Consider the following 13967-nt stretch of genomic DNA (forward strand, 5'->3'; position numbering starts at 1 on the left):
GGCAAGAAAAACAGTCATGGACAAAACCAGAGTAGGAGCAAACCTGCAAACTAAATTTAAGGTTGCCTCCAAATATATCCATTCCCTTGATACATTTTAAGTAAGAGTTAATTTTTACTCCCTGTTATAATAGGAATAAAGTAATCAAAAATAACTGCTTCTTTGCATTCCCTCAATTGTCATAAATTCTTAATCATTTATAAAATACAATGCTGCTCTTATTAAAATGTGACATTTAATTTGAGGAAAATTAAGAGATTGAATGATCAAATAGATTTCGTACTTGGGGTTAATTCCATTTCAAATCAGTCAATTCAGGGGATAAACTCAAATTCAATTCAATGAATTAAAAAAAAAATACTTGCATGCTACTACATCTGCCATATGCTGCAGACTGCTCACCCAGAATATTACTAAATGTGTGCAATATCGCTTCCTTTGAAATGTTTTCCATATCTGTTGAACGATTTGTGAGATATGGTCAAATCTCAAACTCAAGCATGAATTAGTTTGATCCTGATATTTTGATACTGGTATTAAACGACGATTCATTTTGGATATTGAAGCTGGCAGATTTTTTCCAAAGAGTGGTCTAGATGTCTTGATTTTTTAGACAGTGTTGCTGCTGACGGGATGATTTTGATTAGTTTTTGAATGAACAATAAACTCTTTGCAAATTCCTCAGTGCTTTTCTTTCCTCAGTTGTATCTCAAATGTAACTAGACCAGTCATTAATCCCCCTGGTCAACATCCATACAGTTTAATGCTTATTTAAACAAAGTCATTGTTGTAATTCACCGAAGAGACGGGTGTGTATTCTGAGATCCCTATTACAAAAATCAAATTAATGCCCTCTGTGCTAGTGAAATTTCTTTATTTCCAAAGGGAAATGCGTCTGAAACAAAGTAGGGAACGGTGATTATATTTATTTAAAAATACATTTCATTTGCTTCTATTACACTATTTACCAAGAGTTTCTCTCGATCACAATTGCTCAGGGAATAATCAGTTTTCCCCCTAATGGTTCTCCAGGGAACTATCTTCTCTGTCCAGCACACTTTGATGGTAATTCTAAAAATATTACAGCTGTAGACATGTCATGGCTAATGTGTTTTGATTTCATTGAAAAGAGTCAAAATATAAACAATTTCAAGTTTTAGAATTATTGTACATTAAATATTCTGGTGGTATATTATGATATATTTCTATATATTATTTTTAAAGCAAATTCATATCCACACATCTATGTTCACATCCACTTAATCTTGATGAAATGTGAGGAGAGTCAGACATTTTATCTGCTATGCATTTTCATAAGCAGCAAGATTGCGACATGTTGGTTCTGTTAACGCAATTGTTTTTTGCACACAATTTTTGATTAAAATGTTACATAAAGTAAATGATGGAAATGGATGAGAAAATCATGCTATATATGACGACGTGAGCACCAACCCTTGTCTATTCTACAGTGTAACCATGCTTTAAGTGCTTTATTTTTTTTCTAGTCACAAACAGGGATGTAAACCTGGGACTATGAATTTAAAAAAAAAAAAAAAAAAAGAAATGGGGAAAAAGAATGAGTGACTATCATTACGTTACTGAATGCATGAATGCAATAAACTGTACGAATGAATGTATGATTACGTCACAGCTTGTGAAAAAAAAAACACCCTTGTCTACTTATTAAAATATTCTTTATATTAGTAATAATACAATGATTTCATTGTAGAGGACAAATCGATTTGATTCGCTGCAAAGAGCTGAACATGTTGTCTCATCACCTCACATTACATGGCCAATTTGTCATTTAGCTCCATTTTCACACTGAATGGTGAGATGGTTTATATGAGTGGGAAACAGCCCTGCAACAATCAGGTCTGAATCTCAGCTCTGAAGCTCTAGAGCTTACAGAGAATAAAAATGCTGTCAATTCTGTTTCTGTCTTTCTTTCTCTGAGAAAGTCAATTCAGTGTTAAGACACACATTCTGCTTATAATCTGTTTTTTTTTTCTTTTGTAACAAAAACTTTCAATGTCTTTTTAAGTCTGGCTCATATAAGAACTTGATCTGGAGCAAAACAAATCTTCCATCTGGAGGACACATCAAACAAACCAACAATACATCTGCTAACTGCTTAACCATTTTTCATGGTGACACACTGCAGTTGATAGAATATTTTGGATAAGTAAGGAATATCAAAATATTTTTCCATTCCCCCTGAATGCAGTCTATTACTTATCATATTGAGGGGATACACAGCAGCGCACTTACAGGGAGTGAATGAATCGTTTAAAACCAAGATGGTAGAGTTCTTCCCCTGGTCTCTTGACCAGACCCCCACACTGCCATTTGGAAATGCAGTCAGCCCCCTGCTTCTGTAGCTCACAGATGCTTGAACGCATAGCAGATATGTGTATGAGGGGTTGATAGAAAAAGACAGCAGGCAGTGGGGTTGGGGCTGTAAGACACACCTCATAGTCCACCTCCAAAGAGTCTCCATCGCCCTTAATGCGAAAGTGCTGAGTGTGTTTGTCCACGGTGAAGTTCACCAGTTTGTTGAAACGCTCAATGAGGACAGAATGCCAGTGCTGGTCATCCAGCAAGCTTCCTAGGGTCACCGGCACATGACTGCTGCTGGAGCGGAGCTTGGCATCATCTGGAGGGAATGGGGTACAGAAGGAGGACACAGGAGAGGGAGAGAGACAGAGAGAAGGGGGGTGTGGAGCAGAACGGAGGCAATGTTATTGGGATAACAGGGTTACACACAGCCAGTAATGCACACATGCAGTGACACACACATGCTGTGCAGCAAGAGATTCTCTTAACATCTCATCAGAAGACACAGCCTGGTCATTCAGTTCAGTTTTGCACTCTCTCCTCCACAAAATTATTGACCTTTGACCCCTGATCCTTAACCCCTGGCTCACCAAGGTTGAGGTGCAGGGCCAGCCTGCCCCGGTGCAGCTCCAGGGTGATGTAATCGCCTCTCTGGCCCTCTCCATGCACCAGCACCCCCTCCCCCTGCTGGCTTCTGAACTTGAGGGAGATCACATCCTTTACCGTGCTCATGGACTTCTGGTTAAACCGGTACAACAGAGAGCTTCTGCCGTCAAAGTCTGCCACGTCTGACTCTGTACACACGACACAAACGCATGAAGGGCATGCATATGAATACAATAATTTTAAATTTTCAGCATGAATGAAGGAAACCATTGAACGTAACCAGCTGAGTATATATGGACAAATGAGCTCCATCTCTAGCTATGCATGACACAATGCAGGTGTATAGGCTGGGGGTTACACATTCATGAATGAATGTATCATGGCCTGGGTTTGAATGATGGCCACAAGATTAAGGAAGAACGTGTGGCTGCAAAACCCAAATGAAATAATTAATGTGCAATACTCTGGTTTCTCCTACCTTTTGAATGTACCTAAGGTAACTCGTATCACTTTACCATACCTACCTTAACAAATCTGAACCTGCCTCTATTTCTCTTCATGGAGAAGAACAGGTGAACAGGAAAGTAAACACAACACATGTCAAAAAGTATTTATGGGGTTCAACCAAATTCCGTTTGCTGATGAATTCTGCCAGTTAAAGGATTACTGTTAATACAACAATCTTGGATGCACACCTGTTTTCCTGCTGAGCTAAAGTGAGATTAGGGAATAAATGTTCTGGCAAATACAGGAAGGTTGACATGTTTGCAAAAGCTGTCAAAGTGTGCTCAAGCTATATTTCAAAAAACTAGAGGAGTATATTCTCACATATACATGCTGTATCTCTATTTCTTGTCCTGCACAAATGCGCGCACACACACACACACACACACACACACACACACACACTTTGCCATGCCGTATCTGGGTAAATACACTCAGGTAGTCAACCTTATTCTAAAATACAACCAGTTGCACACACATCGATGCTCTCTCCTGCATCCTACCAGTGTACCAACTCAACATCATGGCTGTCCCTTAAGGCCATCCCGCCAACAATGATTAGCCATGTCGTCGAAATCGGCGCAACCCTTTACAGTTGGGCACACCCTCATCCTGGGAAATCCTACACCAGTTCATCACTCCCACTGTCTGCTGTTGCTAGACACATGGCCTTTTTTTCAGAGGGCTGCTCTCAGTCACTTTAAATGGAATTCCATAGCAGAAGCATTTTTTACCACTGGTTTGTACCAATTGTTATTACTTTCTTCTGTTTCTTCAGTACAGTGCAAGCTGCATTAGAACATCTGTTTGCTAACCAAAATAGTTTAAATATTTATTATGTTTAAATACGTTCACCCAACGTGATTTGTGCTTCACATGGTATAGTAGTCCTATTCTTATTGATTTAATTTAATCATTGCATTGTGTCCCTGTGATGCCCTCACTGAAGTTATGCTACAGCATTATATTAAGTCAATTTTAACTAGCTGGTTAGACTTCAGAGCTGGATCCTGTCTTCTGTGGTTCACCTAGAATGGTGTCCTTTGAGCATTCAGTGCGGCCTTTAACAGCAATTTGAAATGAGGTGATTCCCACGCATTTTTTTAATAGGAAAGCACAAATTTCGGCTGGCATTAACACAGAGATCATGGCGCGAATGCATGAAGCTGTCTTGCATAATGAATGTGTTCACAAAAGGATAATTATAAATGTCGATGCAGAGCCATAATTCACTGGCTGATTCATTTAGCACTGCTTATGAACATTGATGAGAGGTGCCCTGCTACTTGCATTGATTTATTCAACATTAACTTGGCAGAATCTGACTTTGAGCTGACCAGGCCTTTATCCCTAGCCCCCCTTAGGGAAACTGAAGTTAGTCCTGAGATGACTTAATCAAGTTTGGGCAGTGTGTCAGTGTCGCCATATTTCCCTTCCTGCCAAATACATGGCAGCCAAACTCTAAATGGGGAAAAAAAAATCAAGTTCCCTGATGGGCTTATATTGTTTCTTTGTTTAATAAAAATGGCATGAACGTACTATAGTTCTGTATAAAAAGAAAAAAGCAACCTGTGGTTTTCTGGTGAATTTTGGAGAGCAGCAGGGTTGAGAGGAAACACATCTACTGAAATTCACCCCTCAGAAATAGGGACAGATTGCCATGAGGACTAGATTGAATACCTCTTTGGTGATTGACCCTTAGTCAGTGTATTCTGTTGATCTTGGTGATGGTTTGTATTAAATATGATGTTTACCATGTAGAGGGAGGATTTCGACCCATGTCAGCATACGAGGAAATCCATCCAAATAGGAATAGGAATAGCCATTTCAGATTTTTTCACCACAAACAGATCATAAGTCCCCACTACAGTGATACAATTCCGTGCAGTCAAATAATTACATCTTTCGTTATGACATACGCACATTTGTACACCCCACAAACTAGAGGACATGGGTAAACTCACTGTGTGTGCGTTCATGCACATTGAACCTGAGAACACGGGCAAACTCACTGTATGTGCATCCGTACACCTCCACTCTGAGCCCCACCCAGCCGCTGGGGCTCCAGTCCAAGGGGACGAAGCGCAGGAATCGGGTTCTGAGAGAGTGTGGAAAACGGTGGTGGACCACGCCGTCTGCGTTCGTGTTCCCGGTAAATGTCTGGAAACACACAGGAGGGGATAACGGATAACACAGAGTTCAATACAGCCAATGCTCCATAACTGCACCTTGGATAACCACACACTCTCTTTCATGACAAGAAATACAACTACAACCCTCTATTTGCACTTGCATGATGCACTTAACTGTTGTATGAACTTAAAAGGAGTGACAAGTGTGTTGAGGATATGCAATTATGTATCGACTATACACAGTTCTCTTTTGCACTTCTGCCATGTCATCAGTGACAAAACGGTCATGCACTGACCTGGTTTTCACTCCCCTTTTTATTAGGAAAAACATCAAACTTAATGTGATTTTCAGGTTTATGCATTTGTATATCCTCAAAAGAACAAGACAGCATCAATACTGTGCTGTAATTATGCAGATTAAGTAATTAGTGGTTAATTGTCTCTGCAGCTGACAACAGCAAAATTGCATAAAGCACCTTGTAGCCAAAACGATTCACATTCATCAGGTAACCTGAATAAATAACCATTTTTTTTTCCTTTTTTGACATTTGTTGGTTCATTTAAGACCTACACATTTTGTTAGGAATGATAAACAATTTATTTCATATTTACTCATATCATTTTATGTTTACACCAGTGTTTCAGAGCTATGGACATTTCCCCTCAAAATGAGGTGCATTCATCACATTCTCAGATGCTGGACTGTAAATAAATTAGATGGAATTGTATGGGTGGTGGCAATACAATTCATTTTATCAAAGAGAAAAGGAGAGACTAAGGGACAGAGGAAGACCACTATTTAAGAGTAAAGGGGGTTTACACTGAAAGCTGCTTTTTGTTTTGATTGTATGAGAGAACATCTATCTGGAATCTGGGGCAAGATTGCAGAAGTGAGGTAATGAATAACTGCCAGACTTATTGCTACTGGATCTGGCTGTCAGGATAGAAACACCGCACCTTTTATCGTTTAAACCATCACAATCACTTTGCAAATACAGATCTTTATTAATATGGCAGAGAACTGTCAAAAAAAAACTGCCAACTGACATGAGTTTGACCTGCACCAGTCCAAAGGCATATACTGACATTACAATATATCATCATTAAATGTTGGTTCCAGGATATGCACTATAAATCCATATAGCAATGTCAAGAAGTGCATGTAGTAATTCTATGCAGGCATAATGCAGATCAGTGCAATGCCCTTTTTGTTTATTTGTTACATTATTAGATTCAGAGATGCTTGTCAGATTAATGAGAAAATGAATTCCCATTCTAATGCAAGGCAGAGGACTTCATACATTAATCCACAAAGAAAACCGTGTCAAGGCTAATAAATTTAGCAAATGTATGCACAAAGAACCCCAAAAAAAAAAAAAAACAAACAAACAGAAAATGGCCCATCAAAGCAGACCCTGGAACATAAACAACAATATATACCAAGGGCACACAGAACAAGATCTGAGCAATGTGCTCTTTCTTCTCACTCTACTCAAAGACTCTTCACTTTCATTGACTTCAAAGACCTTATCGTCAGACTTGAGGAAGCTGTTCAAATTCAAAAGAGTTTTAATATCCCTGTGGTATAACTCTCTCCAGCCCAGATTTGAAAATCAGAACCACTGTGGGAACTGTTACAACATATTTGATATTTGTTTAGACAGGGATGAAACGGCACTTCTTTGTCTTGTAGTTAGAATAATTCCTTCAGAGCACAGCATGGAATGGCTCCTTTTTTGGCAAGAAGTCCATGTCTGCATATAGATTCACAGTGTGAGGAGAGAGAGAGAGAGAGAGAGGGAGAGAGAGAGAGAGATGCTTTGGCAATACAAATGGAGTTTTCGTCATGCCAATAAAGCTCATTTGAATTTGAATTTGAATTTGAGAGAGAGAGAGAGAGAGAGAGAGAGAGAAAAAACTCTTTTCTGTAATCAATGACCCACTTCCACCATAACTGTATACAGTCTGCTGACAAACCAAATCACTAATGATATGTGTTACAGATTTATGGAGAGATGGATTGTGGGACAGAGTCCTGGCTTCTCTTCATTCCCCTGTGGATAGGGTTGGGACAGTGGTTGGGGGGGGGGGGGGGGGGGGATAGGCAAGGTCCCTGCCTTCCCATTAATTCTACTTCCTCCCACAACTCAAAGTGTACCATGAAGTGTATGTTCCAGTTTGCTGAAGCATAGATCACACGATGGAATTTTCCAAGTGAAAAGACAAACTTATTGAAATAAGAATTCTCTCAGAAGTAATAAAGCTGACACAGTGCTACCTGTAGTCATTTAGGGTGCTATCATAAGTTGTGCCATTGATTTCACTAGAAACAGTTTGAATAGAGCCGAACACTTGGTGTGTGTTGAGATGCAAGCAAAGCATTTACAGAACCACAGAGGACCATGTATCTCCTGGGAATTCACTCACTGTGCTATAAACAGGCTTTACACACCATAATGAGAAACCCATCAAACAATCCTTTTTCAATAACAGCATGTCAGTCAACTGAAAAAGGCCTACACCATGTAATATCATACTGATTTCATCACAGATTAAATATCATCCTATGTACATTCCCCTGTGGCCTAGTAGGCAGGATTTACTTTCAGTTTCAAGAAAAGCTAGCTCCAGGTCTAAGGCAGTTTCCTTGTGAAATGGGTCAAATATGTTAGCAAAATAAACGAGAGCACATTTGTAGGAATTTCACACACTAATTTCATGTTAAAAGTACTCAGTGAACCTTAAAGCTTAACACAAAGCTGAACAGGCAGATAAAATGTACAGTACTTTGATCTCCAGACTAAATGAGCAGAAATGCATGTTATTCCATTCTTAGGATACCAAAAGAGTAGGTGGCATTTTTTTTTTTTTTTTTTTTTTGCAGAAAATCAATTTTAACTGTCTTGCGCTGATCTGAACCCAAAGAGATCCTGCTAATTGGTAATTATTTTCCCCCAAATGTGAATGGCTCTGTATGTACTGGTGAGTGTTGTACCTGGAGCAAAGAGCACTTCATACAGTATCTCTGGTCACATTATGTCCTATTCAATAATGAAAATGTCAGATGAGACTAATTAGTCACACTGGTAAAAACAATGTTGGAAATAAGACTTCAGAAGTGGAAATATTTCAATGGCTCTACCAAAAACTAAAACATGGTGAAATGAGGATTATTTGATTTAGTACACTGCCTGATGATAGACTAGGCTGAGAGTTCATACCTGTCTGATTGCACAGTTTCATCTTCTGGAATGAAAATTGGTGTAAGGCTAACAATGGACCATTGTCTAGAGGAGGCTGGCTTTAAACTTTCTTTAAGCAAGGCAGTTTACATTCAAACCGCAACATATGTAGCCTGAATATACCATTTGAAATCTAAGTGTTCCACCTATAAATTATATATAGGACTGTTTACTAGGTTAATTAACCGGTAACACCCTATCATGCTTAGGGGCATGAACAAAAATGCTGGGAAGACCCTTTTGGCCATTACTTTGGCCACCTTTGGCTAGAGGAAGAGATCTCAGTGACTTTGAGAGTTTGTTGGCCAGGAGATTCAGTGACTTTCTGATGTTAGGCTAAATGGCTAGTGGCTAAGGTGAGGCTAGTGGCTAAGTCTGAGGGAAAGACACCATCAACTAGTGGGCACTGTGTGGCCAGACTCCCTATTAAGATAATTTTATATTTCTTTAAAACAGCAGAAAAGAGTGGGTTACAATGAAGCAAGCTGTTTATTTTGGAAAATAAATTATGAAATTGTGATTTGTTAAAACCAATTAATCTTATGTTTTCCAAACGGTATAAACAATTACTAAGCACGGTTCATGATAAATGTACTCTCAGATCAGATCAGTCTTGTCAGTGAATGAAAATAAATCTGGCCTGCTAAAATAAGTGTCAATTGAAAGCTCAACAGAGACAGAGAATGGCAGAATAAATTCAAATTAAATTCAATGTGTTAAGTAATTCATGAATGAAACGGGTTAATTATAAAGAATAACTTATTCATGCAAATTAATAAGCTTATTTATTTAAATGATGTGATAGTGATTTGATTCCCAGGTGAGGTCCTGCTAATTGCTAATTCTTATGTTCTACCTCATAACAAGCTGCTTAACCTGAATTGGTTCAATAAAAAGCCAGCTGTTTAAATTGATATGTAAAACAAAATATATGTAGATCCCAGTCGAAGTTACCTTTGGTTAGCTAAACTGTGTCTGAGGATACAAATAAATACAGATCAGTTAAAGGCACTTTTTTGCAACTTAAGTAAACCAACATAAGCTGTAACAGCTTCAGTAATGACTCAGATGAGATGTAGGAGAGGAGTACAGCCAAAATGCGAGCCGTATGGTATTGCGTCAGCGGCAGCTTGGAGTGTCCCTGATGGATGGCCTATTTCACGTGGCGCTGAGAGAGCACCTTGTACCGCAATGACTCACATTCACCGTCGGAAAAGATGCCACAATACATCCTCCCGGTCACCCTGCAGATATAAACATACGTCTTTGGACCAGGCCCATGGGTATCCCCCTTCATCCCATTACATTACAGAGCCCAAGTTAGTTCCCAGTCATGTAAACAGGCCTTCACCCACAGAGACTTTGTTATTTCCATTGCTATAAGGAGCCCTGAATGAGACGCACTCCTTCCATTCATTAAGGATCTCAACTCGTTCTCCCTACTGATGTGATCCCTGTTATTAGTTTCATCAGCTGGATCTGTGCGTCTCATTTCTAAGGTGACAGTTCATTTTGTTTAGTGGTGCTACCTGGGGGAGAGCGGGGGAGGGGGAGGGGGGGCGCAGTGGGGGGTTCATACAACACTGTTAACAAGTTCAGACAACAGGGTTTGAAAAGAAACACTAGCACTCAACCATCATCACGGAAAAATGAATATAATGTTAACATATTAAAACACTATTATGCTTCTGAATTATAATAAAAACATTCATGCTGTCTCATCAGACCTCCCACCAAACATTTAAACTGAAATGTTCACAGTGGAAAAGAGGCTGGGGAACTTGGCTTGTATTCACTATGCTGAAAGGTCTCATTTTGGTCTGAAAAATACTGTGTGTACCTTTGCACGCCACCACAGTTTCAACTCTGTACTTGCAGAGGAAGGGAATGGATTTAAGCAGCCTGGGGATCATTTCTATCCATCTGAGTGAAATGATGGTTATTTCCACACCTGAGAGCCATCGCCTGTGGGCTCCAATCATGTCAGCTGCTCCCTTGGCCTTTAGCTCAGTTAATGGGATCATTAGCAGCTCAACCTCCTTGTTTCCTTTAGCTCTCCCCCCGCTACCTTCACTTGCGTACAGACCACGTCAAGGGAGGGGCCCAGGTAGCAAGAATAGAGCACACATCAGCCCCACAGTGACCGCGTTTGATGAAGAAACTAAGATGTTTCATTCCTGTGAGGCCCTGTGGTGTTCCAGTATTCTCTGTCTTTGATAAACTGTGATTTCATGAAACAAACCATCGCAACCTCTCTAAATGTATTTACTCTGTTCATTGAAAGGAGATGACACAAATATGTAGAAAAGGACAAAACTGACAGAATGCAATTTTATAAAGTAGGTATAAGTCATGTAAACCCTAGTGCAATCACAGGGTAAACCATTTTGCTGCTGAAGACTCTGCCAGGTAATTTTATAAATCATACGCATAAAGTTAATGAGGCCTATAGAAATTGAATCATCAGTGTAAATATAACTATGTTGTAAAAAAGCAATTTGTTTTATGCCTAAAGGTGCTAAAAGCACCAAGTGTGTAATAATCAGAGCTGCGTGTGTTGCTTCTGATAATTGGACACCTTTCTCCCACTCTCTGATAAACTGTTGCAAAATTAAAAAAAAAAAAAAAAGAAATTGAAAAAAAAACAAAACAACTAATCGCAAGGCATTGCAGATGGTGACACACTTGTTAAGCTCAGTTACATCATCAGTTCATCCTTTAAATTGAGAGTGAAAGCTCTACAGCAGAATGGCAAAAAGGAAATCGGGACAAAATACATGAACAAATGTCCAAAAAAAGATGAAATATGTTTTCTCTGGAATATTAAGAGCTGAAGAGCCTTATTTCTTTTCTCCAAAAAAAAGGTACCATGGAGGTAGACAACTCTTATGGGGCACTATAACTGATCTAAAATCTCAGACCAAAGCAATAAATCTACTTTTGATACCATACAAAAATACAGTGGTAGATAAAGAAGGCGAATGCTGCAAAGCGCTAAGCACCTTCAAAACTGCATGGTGCTGGAAGTCTGGAGCAGGGAATAGCCCACAGCCACGGGGGGGCTCTGTGTTCCTGGCAACCCTTCTGCACTGAACCTCTGAGAGTCTGGAGTAGATGTATTCCTCCCATGAGAGGCCAGGGAGAGTCTATTCCCCATTCAAGGGTTTGGGGGTTAGGTTTTTATTCTTAGATCAGTCCACAGCATGCAACCAAAGGGATCATCGATGAATTCACCGTACTTCCAACTCCAGTGTGTGTGTGTATGTGTGCCTGTGTGTGGATGTGTACTTGTGTGCGTGCTTGAAAGAATAAGACAAAGAAAGTCAGTAATACATAGAACGCAAACAAGCAAGCTATGTGCCACTGTGCTTTCTGCAAAAAAGACAAAAGAAATATCAATATCATGTTTAAGAATATCCAGTTAATGTTAAAGAGAAGTTCATGTCTAACATGAAAATACTTGCAACCACAAAGGATTTGTATTTTTTTGTATTTTGTATTTTTACAAACGTCACAACAGTACTGAATAAATGAAATTATCATTAATCGACTGCACTTCAGCCACATGGATGACATGTATATGTTTCATCCATCTTCAAGTAATTGCTATGGAGGTCCTTGTATGTGTATCTCCTTTTATGTGGTTGATGAATGCAAATTTTTCTCATAATCTGGAAATGACCCAACCTACACCTGCTGACGGTCACAAAGCAGACGGCACCCCTCTGCTTTTTGTTGACGTGATTAACATGTTTAACCCCCCAAATAAACAGCTGACCATCCAATACACAGCTAACACTGAATAAACAGCTGAATTCCCAACACTGCTGAATGCACAGCTGAATCGCAAATACAGACTTTTTGCAGTACACAACTGGGAAGAAAGCAAATGCACATATACAATAGAACCTTCACAAATCCCTACCCCTGAATAGCACTTGACCAATCCTATGTTTGAGGCAGTTACAACAGTCATCTCAATCCCCATCCTATCTGCTCATTTCTTCCGATAATTTCATATAGTGGATATCACCTCTGGAACATACTGCAGACCCTTTTGTTGGCAATTAAATCAGCAGTTTCTTTCGCTATTTAATACTTCCTGTAGAAATTTATGCAGGGAAATGCCTATTCTCTCCATTTTCTGTCTGCAGTACACATTTTGCGGGTTATGATAGCTTGTGCAACTCAACAACAGTAACCAATGGAGGAACTTCTAAATACCAAGTTAGCATGAAAATGCAGTTAGCCTCCAGATGCACAGCTACACCTAAATACAGTATGTGTGTGTGTGTGTGTGTGTGTGTATGTATGTGTATGTATGTATGTATATATATATAATTATAAAATCTAAATTAATGCATAGAAAAACTTTACATTCCCTGTGCAGGTCACTGTGCTGCGACAGGACAGGGCAGCTAAAAGAGAGACAGGAAAGAGTAAACACAGGCACAGTTGGTGAGGTCACCTCTCAGATGCCACACCATCTGCCTGCACGGTTTGTGCTGATGAACTTTTTCAGTCAATGCAATGACACACCGGGGCACAGATTCTGCTGCAGTCTTGTCCAAATGCCAACAGGACCTTTGGTTATGTCTCATCAGACCTGGGCTAAAATTGGCATTAGCCCTTTTGGTAAGCTTTAATTGAAAGCACCCATGCTAATTACCGGCTTTCCCCCTTCATATTCCCATGATTTTATTAGAGGAAGGATTAGGATGAACAGAAATGACTGGCATAAAACACACCATTACAAATACCTGGGCTTTTGCGCCTGGCCTTTGATACAAGGTACATGTAGCAGAGATTAAAAAGACATTCCACATCAATTGAAATTTCTGAGATATGCAAGTATTTTTGGAGATTTAAAATCACTGAGATGTGTGAAGAGAAACTGACTTTTACATAAACTGAAAATATGCAGAAACTGGTACTTTTATGAATTGAGTGGAAAATTGCAGAGAATTTGTGTTCTTTGTTCATGGGGCTGGCAACATCTGCATTTTAATGAGTCTTCCTCTAAAAATAACTGCCTCTATCCATTTAAAAAAGCATTATTCTTTACCATAAAAATAACCTAAACAAAAGCAGATAAATAGTCTTTGAGCTCAAAGAACAAAAAAATGTCTGGTGCATTCCCAAATGA

The 13967-nt window shown here is 39.3% G+C and overlaps 1 protein-coding gene across 1 annotated transcript in view; it reads right to left on the reverse strand.

Moving 5' to 3' along the window:
• The window catches only part of LOC118789292 (contactin-associated protein-like 5), a 59125-nt gene that overhangs the window by 29358 nt on the left and 15800 nt on the right, over nucleotides 1-13967 (reverse strand). The window contains exons 5-7 of the mRNA XM_036545635.1: nucleotides 5460-5607; nucleotides 2928-3131; nucleotides 2472-2656 (exon numbers count right to left, since the gene is read on the reverse strand). Of these exons, the coding sequence (XP_036401528.1) occupies nucleotides 2472-2656; nucleotides 2928-3131; nucleotides 5460-5607 (537 nt within the window). The remainder of the gene's footprint in view (nucleotides 1-2471; nucleotides 2657-2927; nucleotides 3132-5459; nucleotides 5608-13967) is intronic.

Source organism: Megalops cyprinoides, chromosome 14, assembly GCF_013368585.1.
Source record: "Megalops cyprinoides isolate fMegCyp1 chromosome 14, fMegCyp1.pri, whole genome shotgun sequence".
In the NCBI taxonomy this organism is placed as follows: domain Eukaryota; kingdom Metazoa; phylum Chordata; class Actinopteri; order Elopiformes; family Megalopidae; genus Megalops; species Megalops cyprinoides.